Raw genomic sequence first — 13,417 nt, forward strand, 5'->3', positions numbered from 1 at the left:
GGAAGGGGGGAGATGCATCGTTACAGGACACTTAGCAGGTAATGCTCCAATGCTCTGGAGGAAATTGCAGTGATGATGCAGCTTAAGAAGGAATCCACTGTATGGTGGTGAAGGGGTTCCTACTTGCATTCATGTATGCAGTGTTTGGCCATTCACGCCCCAACCTGGCAGAGGAAGCAGCGTGTGGTGTGAACTCTGGGAGCTTCGCTGCTCTGGGCCACCACTAATTTGCACAGGTCCCAGCAGTGGGTATTCTGTGCCAGGCTCTTTTATGATGGGGAGTGGTCTAGAAAACCGCTTGGCTAAACAGTCAAGGCTCCGCTGACAGGATATCGATATTCGGGAGAATCGGAGAGAACCCAAAATAAACACGTAAACAGTGAAAAGTATTTTATTTTGTTTGAAACTGCTTCTGGTGTTCAAAATGATACTGCTGCCAAAGGACGAATCAGAACAAGCGGGCACTTAAAACTCACCTGTTCCTTAAGGCCTACCAACCATCCATTTAACCTCTCATCTCTTCTGCTCATCCTCCCTTGACCCCTCTTCTCTCTCCCCTTTGATTCACTGGCTCCCTTTTGTGCCTGACTTTGTTTACCCTCCCTTAGGATGTAGGCTCAAATGAGCAGGGCCCTCTTCCCTCCTGTCTCCATACCTGTTCTTCTGCTCCGTCTCTACTGTATCTGCCCTCCCGGAGTTTCTGAAGTACTGTGTGTTTATTGTTTTGTACTGTTCTACCCTGTATAGGCTACTGTTTGTACTGTGTGCAGCGCTGCGGAAACCTTGTGGCGCCCTACAAATAAACGATAATAATAGTTTAAATATAATATCAGGAGTAAATGAACACATTTCAAATGACTGCTATAGATTTCCCCTCTGCAATTGTATTTTACACTTACCACAGAAACCACATTCCCTGAGGCTTCCAAATGTTTGGTTTCAATAGTATACAAAGCAAAGTGTATTGGCTTATACAAAGCCATTCTTCTGAAGACAATCCCCCAACCTCAAAACTGACAACATTCTTCTAGCTACTGAGTTGCAGAGAGTATACTTTACACATGAGAACGCCTTCAGGACACAGAACTGATGGATGGGTCAATTTAATCATGTTAAGGAAATAATACCCTTTAGTAATACATTAATTCATAGTATTGATTCCACTGTGACAAACTACAACAGTCTAAGTTTGGATTTGATATTTCTTCTTTCTAGAATACAGTAATATTATAATGGATGCAGCTTCCATAATCACATTTACTTCTAATTCCCTCAATGAAGAACTCTGAAAAGATTCACTACAATTTTACACTGCAATGTATTGTAATAAAGTTATAGTATATAGTTTGTCACAAAATGTAACCATTAAAGACCAAATAGGCTTATTCTAGTCTATGTTTAGTGTTTTCAAATTCATTATTTTAACCTTACATTTATTAATGTAATTCAATACAGAATTTGAGACAATATTTCAGCTTTTTTATTCCCTAAAGCAAAACCCAAATGTATGGCCAAAGGCACAATTGTGAAGCATAAAAAGCATAATTTTTCTTCAGTACAACACTTTTTACAAAGTGCAAATCAGATCAGAATGTCCAGATTCTCATATTCTAAGAATTTGAATTGACATTTAAATAGCTCACATGGGAGAACTTGGGAGAGAAGTGAATAGATCTATTTGCTTTGAATTCTATTTCAGCAGTGAATTGCATAATGCATTCCGTTTGCTGTGTTGCAATTTAGATCACACTGATATTGGACATCAAATAAAAGTATGTTGCTGTTGGAAAAAATGTAAAAAAACAAAACATTAATATTGTATAGAGCATAAGCTAAACATCTTGACATGTCAAGACCAGTTACTTTATCACTAATCAAATCTAACCTAGTAAACAAAGCAATAAAACACGGTATAATTACAATTTTACATAAGCAATATGAAACATTGTGTGCATAGAAGATAATACAGTAAATGTCTGTATAATAAGAGGAGTAAGTTTACATAGAACTGGTAGTCTATTAGAGAAGGACACATGAACTGCTTGATTTAATAGTCATTAGATAAAAATAAGCCTGCTTTTCACAAGGTCAAATATATGACTGCAGCCATTGGAAGGTCTAAATCTGATGATCATCTATCAATTGGCAGAACAGGGCCCCTTGTCGAACAGATACAACCTCAAACTCTGCATCTACAAGATACCTAATAATGAACCAAAAAGTATGTGTCCATATCAAAGGAACTTTGTCCATAAGGAAAACTAGAACATGAAATCTCTAAAAATAATAAGGCAAAAACATTAAATTGACTAATATATTGAAGAAAAATGCAAAAACAACAAAGTATACATTAATTAAAATTAGAATATATCAGTGCATAAATCTATTGCCATAGTAATGTAGACTTATAACCCACAGGAAAACTTGACTGGCTAGGTTAAATTTACATGTTGATACAGCTGTGTCGTCTAATGTTACCACTATATAGCAAGTGTTCAAATCTCTGCACAGAGACTTATAATTTTAATGGGATGATTGGCCAGTACTTTGGTTGCTTTTTATCACAGTGTCTGTCAAAGTTGAGCTGCATAGCAGTTTCCATTCCTTGGATTTTAGCTGCATCTTCTCCATAAAGTTTCTTCATCTCTATCCTGCGCCTTTCTCCTGGTCTCTCGGAAGGGGGCTGTGTTGATCTTTTTATGGGGATGTGCAGGTCATGACCTGCATCTACATACTGTTCATGCATTTCCGCCTCAAGCTGCTGCTGTCTCTCTGAAATAATGGGGTACAATTAAAAAGAAAAAAAAAAAAAAAAAAGTTACAAGTTTTTTTCACTCCTTTTTATGCAGCACAGAAAACATAGAAACAACACAAAGATAAAATAATCTAAACATAAATTTCATAGAAAAAAAATCCTGGTTTAGTTTTACCATTCACAATCGCAATATATTTTCTCACCACAATTGTGACTGCTTTGGATTGTTCATTACTGTAAGTCATTAGAGCACCACATATGAGCGTCACATTGGCGACATTCACAATGTCAGCAATGTGACTGGCGACACTGGGAATGTCGCCAATCATAATGAGGACTTTGTACATTTGTCACACAATGCAAGTGTCGGCATTTAGCCTGCCAACATTTTCGTGTAAGCAGGTTAATGGCCGACAATTACAGTATCGGAAAGACGCATGCCACCGCTAATTTGTCATGTCCCTTTGTTTCATAACACAATATTTAGGGAACATCAGTGGAATCCTTGCCTAGATTACTTAAAGGAAGACTGTGTGTGAGAAAACCTTCCGTCATCGGTGAGTATGAAGAAAGGCAAAGAACTGCCAAATTAAAAAAAAAAAAAAGACCAAAATGAATGTGGATCTCCACAAATCAGCTATATCAGCTATAGGATGCATTCATCTAGAAAATGCTACACACCTCTTCGCACTATCAGAGTAATAATAGTGAAGCACAAATCCACTAAATCAGTGATCAACTTCGAGAACACAAGCCTATTTTGTCCAAATGCACAACGAAGAAGAGGGTGCAGGCAAAAAAAAAAAAATAAATAAAAAAAATAATAAAAAAAAAAATAAGTGTCATTATGCTTAGCTACCTAGGACCGTCAGCAAAAAACACTATGCTTGGCTGAATGATCCAAGATCCCTTCCAATAGGTTTTCCACACCTTACTAAAAGGAAAATGCTTTGTGCAGTTATCAGAGGCAGCTGCAGCAAATATCTATATAAGTCAATAGGTTTTCCATTGCCAGTACCTTTTTATCGGTGATGTTTATTTTACACTTTCTCCTTGATGGTTATCAATTATGCAAATAATTCTAAAGCCCATTTTAAATGCATTTTAGATGGAAGAGATTTCCTCTAATATATGAACATGTTTGTCTCAGAGAACACTTTTTTTCTGTTTGAGAGGAGAATTAAAACTGGTATGGTCCTGAGAGAGGTGAATTCATAAGACCTGGGTGCAAAACACCAGCATTTAACAAATCCCACTATGAGTCACAATTTCCATGGTAAATGCAGCAGATGCACAATTTAAGCATACAAAACGGTGATGAGGGGGAAGCAGGAGGTGGGATGTGGGAATGTACAAAATCTCTTATATCACAAGTGCCAGGTTGGAAAAAAGAAAGCATCAAGTGGAAAAAATGAAGTGACACTGCCAAGCTATGAGCCAAGCTCCGACAACCCAATTTATTGCTGCAAAAGCATTTTGTTTTATTTTAAAACACGTTTCTATCACAATGAGGTCTGTACAGACAAATTACAATTTGATTAATTTACTAGTATTTATGGAATTCAACACGTTTATGAGTAAATGCAGATAAAAAAAATTTCTGCCCCTGTGTATTTTCTAGTAAGCACAGTATAAAGTAGGAAAAAACACAATATGTTTTTTAAGAACATAGAGATTGAGAGATTTTTTTTTGGTAAGACTAAAAAGTAACCATCTTCATGATAGCATGTGACAGTAAAGTGAAACTAATAATAAAGTATCTGTTTGTAGGCGATTATTCCCCCTTGCCAGCAGTGTGCCCTTACTGGGTGAGAGAAGCCTACCATCATATCCTACTGCACCACTTACATCACTGCAATCCTCCCTTTGCAGGGCCTCCATTGGATCGCCACCAGATCCGTGGGCCTCATACCACATTCATCAATACTCTTTGAACCCCCTGCAACAACCAACTATGAGGGAGGCTCCAGTGCGGCCTCGTGTGTGAACCCGATTTGGCTGAGAAGATCACAGGCCATTAGCCTGCACTGTTAATGCACGGACACACTGCTGAATTAGTTGAGACAGCATAGACATCTGCACTCTTCACCTGGTGAAGGTTGCCCACCAACCTAGGCAATCTGTCTCCTTCTTACATACAGGTAACGCTGTTGCACATCCTAGGAGAGCAACAGAGACAATTAAACAGAGCACACTGAACCTCCTATTAACTGCGGATAGCGCCAAAGTCTCTCTAACAAATTTCACATACCTGGGAACCAAAAATGTGTTTTCTGTTGTCTTCAACACTATTTTTGTGCTATTTACCAAGCATATAGACAATCCCTAATTAAGTACATTCAGACAGAGCTCCTTGGGGAGCAGGCATTTGCTGAAGGACTGTTGGGCGAGAACAAGTTACCTTGGCACAGACAACATATCTTGAAACATAATGCTGAATAGTCTTTCATTTTTAGCCACTAACAATAACATTAGAATGTCATCCAGATAAGTGACCACACATTGCTCAAAAAGATAACTTCTTAGCATTTTACAAATGTTCTGCTAAGGCATTAGAGACTCCAAATTGCATTACTAAACACTTGAAAAAGTCAACATCCAGTTCAAGTCTCCATCCATCACCTTTGCAGATAAGAACTTGATCGTATGCCCCTCAGATGTTGAGCTTGGATTCTTTACTCAGAAGTCAGAGGCAAATGTTATCAATTTCTAACTGCAATTTGATTCAAGTTTTCAAGGGCGAGACATTTTTACCCCCAAAAAATAAAAAAATATAGGTGCTCCTGCTGGGGATGTAGAGTATTGTATGAAACCCTTCTTTGGATTCTTGAAAATATATTCATCCAGCACCTCGAGTTACACCTCTGACTGAGAATAGGTCTGCCCTAAAGGATTTAGAGTAAATCCAATTTGCAGTCATACTTTGACTGTGGAGGCAAGACTGATGGTGAAACTTGATAAAATACATTTTTAACACTAAAAGAGGACTTGAAGGCAACCATTTTCTCTATCCAATTGATCTCAGCATTATGACAAAACAACCAAGGCCCTCCCCATGAGGATGGGATTAATTAACCACTTTGAGCAAGTGATAATCATGATGGCTGAAGAAACCAGCATAGGTGGGCGTTAGGAGGAGGGCACTACTGCAGAGCGGCTGATAGTTTCTACAGGTATTGCCACTTGTCCCACCTAAAAAAAGTTTACAGAATACGAGTATCCTTCTGACCCAGACACTCCCCTATGAAGCCTGGGTCAGCATTTCTCAGCCAGGACCACTTCATGCAGGTGGGAAAAGTATCATGGAAATGTTCAGGGCCCCCACAGTAAAAGCATAAGTTCTCTTCTGACTGACATTCCTTCTGTGACAGTGGACCTTAATATTGTCAACCTACATAGAATCACCAGAGTAAACGTTTTAATATATACTTTCAATTTCATCATAAACAGTACATAACTGTTTTACCCAATTCTTCCAGATCATCAGGAGGATCTATAGGAGTTAGCTAATCCTTAATTTCCACATTCAATTCTAAACAAAATTAATGTTGATAGACTGCAGAATTCCAATGAGTGGCATGGAATGAATTCTTTAGAATATTCTAGCGCCAATTGGTCACCATGGCATAAGTGCCTGGCTGCCTCGACTGTCGTACTGCAACGTGGTTTGTCAAAAGAAGTGGTGAAAGTCTTCAGGAAACCTGGTGAGGAATTGAGGACCTAACCTCAATCCCTGACCTGGGCATCCTCCTTCAATAGAGATTAAGCACCACGTTTAGTAGCTGTAGCTGCGATGTGTATTCTGGGCCCCTTCTGGAAAATCAGGTAACTGAGCCAAAAACGGTCAATGGAAGTAAAAATTGATTTATTTGCATTTACATTTCTTTAATTGCTTGATCCAAAATATAGGCTGCTGTGGAGTCTAAGTGGCCAGATATTATAGAATGATCTCTGAATGGCAGCATAGGGAGGCAATCAGACACCACAGGCTGTCATGCAGAGAACAGCAACAAGCTGTGGTCAACCAACAAGAGGAGGCTAGGATTCCTGGCACTGACTGAATGCTAGAAGCTACTTAATATACCCTGTTGATTTCAGGTAATCAATATCAGCCGTGGGTTGGTGGGGTAGAGAGCTTCATATGGAGGATGTCCAAGATGTTTACTCATGCCAAGAACAAATTCAGTTCAGAAAGTTGTTGTATGAAGAAATTCAAGACACAATCTATAATTAGAAATACTATAATTTAATTTAAAAAAAAACCCCAGAAAAACCCAAAACAATAAAATCAATATACAAAAATACTAATCCAGCCCAAAAAGTAGATAAAAAGAAGAATTTAGATAACAAAAAGACCCGTGTGTGTGTGTATATATATTTATGGACCTTTAATACTCTGGAATAAAAATATAATGCCAAACCAACAAAATCCGTGTTACAGAGGGATGTCAGACGACTGTGGTGGCCAACAACCTCTTGTTTCCAAGCACAAAGGAAAGATTTTAAACCTTAAAAAAAAAAGCAGACAAAAAAAACCCACCTAAAATATTGTCAGTGATACAATTTCCTGCACCAAGTCAGTTAAGTGTAATATACATATGTGTGTAAAATAGTACACATGCTCACAAACTCTGTACAAAAGCCTACATTAGTGTGCTGGTTTCCATAAAGAAATCAACTGCTCAAATATTTTACAGTAAACCATCCCCAACTAGCAGATGGACGAAAGTTAGGTGTTGGGCACACAAGCAATTCGGAATACTCAGCCCGTGTTGCCAATTTCAGTTCGTGCCGAAAGGATTGATATTATATTCGTGCCATTCAGTCACTAAAAATTAACAAACCATATAATTTTAAATCTTCTGTTCCAAAACAAAATAGGACATTAAGGTAATTCAGTGCTCTATACAGCATGTCCTTTAAGCAGATCTGCAGTTAACCTAAAGCAATAAGACCAAATAAGACTGACAATAAACAAATCGAGTAGGTAGCAATTACGGGCCTGATTCATTAAGGATCTTAACTTGAAAAACTTCTTATTTCAGTCTCCTGGACAAAACCATGTTACAATGCAAGGGGTGCAAATTAGTATTCTGTTTTGCACATAAGTTTAATACTGACTGTTTTTTCATGTAGCACACAAATATCAACTTTAAATTTCAGTGTACAAATAAGCTATCAAGTATTTGTGTGCTACAGTCAGTATTTAACTTATGTGCAAAACAGAATACTAATTTGCACCCCTTGCATTGTAACATGGTTTTGTCCAGGAGACTGAAATAAGAAGTTGTTCAAGTTAAGATCCTTAATGAATCAGGCCCCACGTCATGAAACATTTAAGTACGCTTAGTAAAACAAAAAAAAAACCCAACACAGCAGGAACCCTCTTGGGAAGATGATGAAAAAATGGTCAATGTATACATAACTCCACAAGGGAGGCTGTGGGAACAGATCTCTGTATTTTACTAAGTAAGGTTCTACAAAAACAAGAAAATAGCATGTGAAACTAAAAAGTAGTAAGTCATGGAGGGGTTTAATTGTCGGAGCCACATAAACTCCTGGATCATATTTTATTTTGTCCAGCACTGACCAACAGTATACAGGACAAACATAATTCAATTGTATTTTTAATATTTCATTCCTAAAAATGAGAAATGTAGTGATAAATAAAGCCAGGAGCCAGAAAATAATACATGGCGCTGAATACAGAGCAATAAGTGATAATGTGTATCCATCCACACATACAGTATAGGAACAGTACGGAGAACTATATCTAGCATCATAACAGATAACAAGATTAACTTCCATTTGTTTGTTTTTTACCCACCATGAATCTCTCCAATATGAATAATCATTGGTTATCAGCCGATTGCTTAATCAATGATATGACAAATATTTTATATAATGAATCCAAACCCATAGAAGGTCCCTTCCATTTGGTCAGTGCTGACAGATCAATAATGCAGACATTTTGAAGAAAAGTTAATTTTATCTATGGCTCCACCACCAGAGATTGCACAGGCTTGCGTTTTTTGCACCAAAATTAAGAATTAGCATTGTACTGGATAATCTGAACATGCCGAACATATATGACCTAAAACACAACCAGCATAAAAGTCACAATACATATATACATACATATATACATACATACATACATACATACATACAAGAATCTCTGTGGAGCATGAGCACAAGGTTACTGAAGAAGTTTCATACTTTCAGTTAGAACTCAATGTCTCCTTACATGTGGCTGTGGCCACCACAAGGAGAAGTGATCAAGCACCAGAAAAAATGACAGCTAGCATCATTTAACCCACGTTGATCTTGGTGCCATAAAATATCTAGATAATACAAATATAGTACAGAAAATAGACACCTCAGTTTTACACACACACACACACACACACACTATACATTTGCACTAAAGAATGTGTGGTTATGGCAGCCAGGAAATGGGGATTACAAATCTTACACGAATACTACAAAGGAAAATTGTGCCTTGTACATTGTACAACTGCTGGAGAGTGTATCGAAGTTGCTATGATTAAGCGTTGTAGAATCCCTACAACTATAAGTAACAGGGAAGGACTGAGCAATTTCCCCATTTCATAACCATGGGAAACGCATGTAAAATACATTTGCAAATTGCCATCATTAAAGCAGCGACTAAAAGAAAATTGTTGTATAACAATATATTATTTGAGGTGCCTCTTAATGCTTCATTACTAGCTAGTAAAATCTCTTGATTGCAGCTCGTGGTTAAGTGGGTATTAGATGGTACTGCAGCTTTAAGTGGTCCTTCATACTAAAATGAGGCTACACATCACAAGTCTATTATAACTCCCCACTTTCAGTATGAAGTGTTCACACAATCCTACCCATGTGTTAATCTATACGTGTTTAGTAAAGTTAGTAAGTAGACATCATCAGCTAATCATGGACTAACCTGCTACAGACATGACGACTGGTCATTGATTTTGACATTGTCACAGCGTTAGCACAAAGTGGGGAATTACTACTGGTCGCTAGGGATCCATGTATTCCCTTTATGTCCACCTCTACAGGAAACAGCTGACATACTTGTGCCAAGAAGAGAGCTGCTGAATAAATTCTTGAGAACATAGAAGTGTTCTGTGTTTAGCAAGTTATATCACAGAACATTTCTTCTTGTCAGAGAGACACTTCAGCTATATTCTAAGAACAAGTATTGCCATTACAGAATTATACAAGAGACCCAAAAGGCAGACAGAATGGGAGGAAGGGGGAACAGGGAGATTTAGCTTTTTAGCTACACGATGCACAAACTCTCCAAAACAGTAACACAAATAAAATGTGTCATTGAGAAAGTACATTGTTAGTTTTAGCAGAGGGTAAACATTCATAAAGCTAGTAACTGAACTTTTAAATTTATTGGTGATAAACACTATAGTGACTGACTTGCATTTAAACACAAATATATTCAGCTCTGAATGGAAATGTAAAAAAGGGGAAAATATATTTAGAGAGTTGTGACTCCATTTTACTAAGTGTTTCTACCCCTTTTGTTTTCCAGAGCTTCCAGTTCTCTCCTACTTGAAGGGGCCCTATTGAGTACTGTCAATAGAGCCTTTCTATGTGCTCCGTACTGTTGTTATGGAAACTGTAAAGAGTGGGATTGCAATGTTTTAAGGGAAGCTGAACATGACGAGGACTTGGGAGAAACAGTGATACCATTAAAACACTATCACCACAATGTGATGTGCTTTAGGTTTTTAGGTAGTTGCAAGGTATCTTAGAAAATTACACTATAAGCACGGTGTATGAGGATACAGATGAATGAACAGGATAGGATACAATGGACAGAATATAAATAAGATTATATAAACATTGCACTAAATGTGAACTGTATGATGTGGATGCAAATATAGTTGGACTAGTGTAGCAGTATGGTATTATTTTCCTTTAATTATGAAACAAGATGGAGTCTATCATTGATTTCTATGTGTCTCTTTATGAACAGATACTAAGTCTCTGATGTTTCATCACATTATTTACTTGTCTTTTATGGCCATGTTTTCCCTAAATCTAGTATAGTGGACTATGTCCTTCAACTCAGCTCAGACAATGGTTATTTACCAACTTAAGGTAATGTTGGTTTTACACCAGAGTATTTGTGTATTCTTAAGTATTTGTTGTAATGTTTGTTGTTAAGCAAGATATGGATATAATTGCTCAGTGTGCAAACTTAGCTGTTTTACTCAGAATGATACAGTCATCAACTGTCCATTTCACTGTCACTTTAGTGTAAGGGAAAGGATAATATAAGATGGCATAGTTCAGACCTTCTTTAGACCCCGCTGGTGAGTCAGGAAGGCTGTGCCAGATCTCCTCCATCAAAGTATTCTAGGATGCACGATTCAACTTGAATGTGGGGTCTCCATGCTGAAAATCCGGGGAATTACATGTGTGTCTAACAACCTATCGAAGCATTTTAATTGTCATATTAATTATTAAATCTTTTTCTTATACATATTTTGTGAGTATCATTCTTTCTTTGTGCTAGTATTTCATGATTGTAATCTTGAATCATGATACAACTAGTAAATACTTACAAGTAGTACCACAATATAAAATTAGGAACTTCATCATCATGATCTATTTATATAGCACCACTAATTCTACAGTGTACAGAGAACTCACTCAACATCAGTACCTGTCCCATTGGAGCTTACAGTCTAAATTCCCTAACACACACACACACACACACACACACACACACGTCAATTTGTAAGCAGCCAATTAACCTACTAGTATGTTTTTGGAGTGTGGGAGCAAACCAGAGGTATTATACGCAAACACAAGGAGAACATACAAACTCCACACAGATAAGGCCATGGTCGGGAATATATCTCATGACCCCAGTGCTGTGAGGCAGAAGTGCTAACCACTTAATCTACAAACATTATTATATATCTACCCTTGCAGTAAAATATTGCCTTGCAGTACAGCTTAACAATCAGAAGTAATTGGAGTTTCTAACTGTCCACACACTACAATTCACACAGCCAGTGGTCATTGTAGACCAAATTGGGTACACATCATTGCTTGTATGGGTTCTGAATGAACACCATTCTAGAGTGTCATACAATTGTGATCTAGCAAATATCAAGAGGGGCAGACAGAAAAAGTGGTCGGATGATCAATGCAATCCTGTCAGTATGTGTTTTCAAGAACCGCACTAATTGGTACTCCATATTACCTAGCCATTTGGTGCTCTAGTCACCAAATTGGACATAGAGCTAGTAGCTCAGCGCTTGGCCTAAACACCAAGCTTTGCCACTGTATGGGTAAGCGTATGTGATAACTATCTATGAAACAATTACAAATAGCAAGGGATTTCTGTAAGACAAATTACATTTTCACTTTAAGATGCTGCAGAAAGTTGCTGCACTTTATAAATAAACACCCTATAATACATTTTATATTTGTCTACAGAACTAAGAATTACACACTATTTTAACTTGATGCACTGATTTTTCTTCCGTTGACAGTAGGTTTATAAGTTCCCCTACCTGTTGCCGTCAATCCTCCCACTCATTCAAGCCTCACATTCTGTCCCTCTCAAAATCCTGCTACTTCCACCTTCGGAATATATCAAAGATACGTCCCTTTCTCACCACAGAAGCTATGAAAACCCTTGTTCACTCGCTTGTAATCTCTCGTTTTGATTACTGCAACCTCCTTCTCTCTGGCTTACCCGATTCTCACCTTGAACCTCTTAAGTCTATCCTCAATGCTGCTGCCCGCCTCATTTTTCTCTCCCACCGCTCTGTCTCTGCAGTTTCCCTCCAACAGTCACTACATTGACTCCCCATGCCCTACAGAATTAAATTTAAACTCCTCACCCTCACCTTAAAAGCTCTTAAGCAATCCTCCCCTCCCTACATCTCTACCTACACTCCTACCCGCCCCCTCCGCTCTGCCTATGACCGCCGCCTCACTACTTCACTGATCAATTCTTCTCACTCCCGTCTTCAGGACTTTGCCCGGGCTGCTCCCCTGCTGTGGAATGATCTTCCACGTTCCATCAGGTTAGCATCTACTCTCAAAGGCTTCAAGCATGCCCTTAAGACTCATTTCTTTATTCTAGTCTATCAGTCCTCTTCCTAACTCCCTTGTCCCAGCTCTCTCCCCCAGTTAGTACCACCCTATTTGTATCTCCCCCTTCCCTTTAGGATGTAAGCTCTCAGGAGCAGGGCCCTCTTTCCTTGTGTGCTCCTTCTACTATTCCATCACCCTCCGTACCTCTTGGCCTGTTTCGCTAGCCCTGTTTTCTTAAGCTTCAGGCCTACTCCTCTGATTTCCACCATCCCTTTCACTATCTGTCCCAGAAATAATCTGATTTGCTTTACCTTGTTACAGTGTTTGTATATATTTTTGTTCTTTCTGTATCATGTTGTGTCTTGGGTCTCTGCTTTCTGCATATGTAATGTACGGCGCTGCAGACCCTTTGTGGCGCCTTATAAGTTAAAGATAATAATAAAAGTTATTAGCTCCAGTCTTATTTTGGTGCCGATGACCACAAAAAGTCTGTATGCAAAGACAACATTGAAATATATGCATCACATATGTTAAAAGTTAGTGTCTATAGGTAAAAAGCAATATGGCTGTATAAAATTC

General features: G+C 38.2%; 1 protein-coding gene across 2 annotated transcripts in view; it reads right to left on the reverse strand.

Moving 5' to 3' along the window:
• Positions 1-1,457: 1,457 nt before the first annotated feature.
• Positions 1,458-13,417, reverse strand: part of GEMIN8 (gem nuclear organelle associated protein 8) — a 31,797-nt gene continuing 19,837 nt past the window's right edge. For both annotated transcript variants that reach the window (XM_075194843.1, XM_075194844.1), the window contains exon 4: positions 1,458-2,772. In XM_075194843.1, the coding sequence (XP_075050944.1) occupies positions 2,516-2,772 (257 nt within the window). In that variant the 3' untranslated portion in view covers positions 1,458-2,515. The remainder of the gene's footprint in view (positions 2,773-13,417) is intronic.

Source organism: Mixophyes fleayi, chromosome 2 (assembly GCF_038048845.1).
Source record: "Mixophyes fleayi isolate aMixFle1 chromosome 2, aMixFle1.hap1, whole genome shotgun sequence".
NCBI lineage: Eukaryota > Metazoa > Chordata > Amphibia > Anura > Limnodynastidae > Mixophyes > Mixophyes fleayi.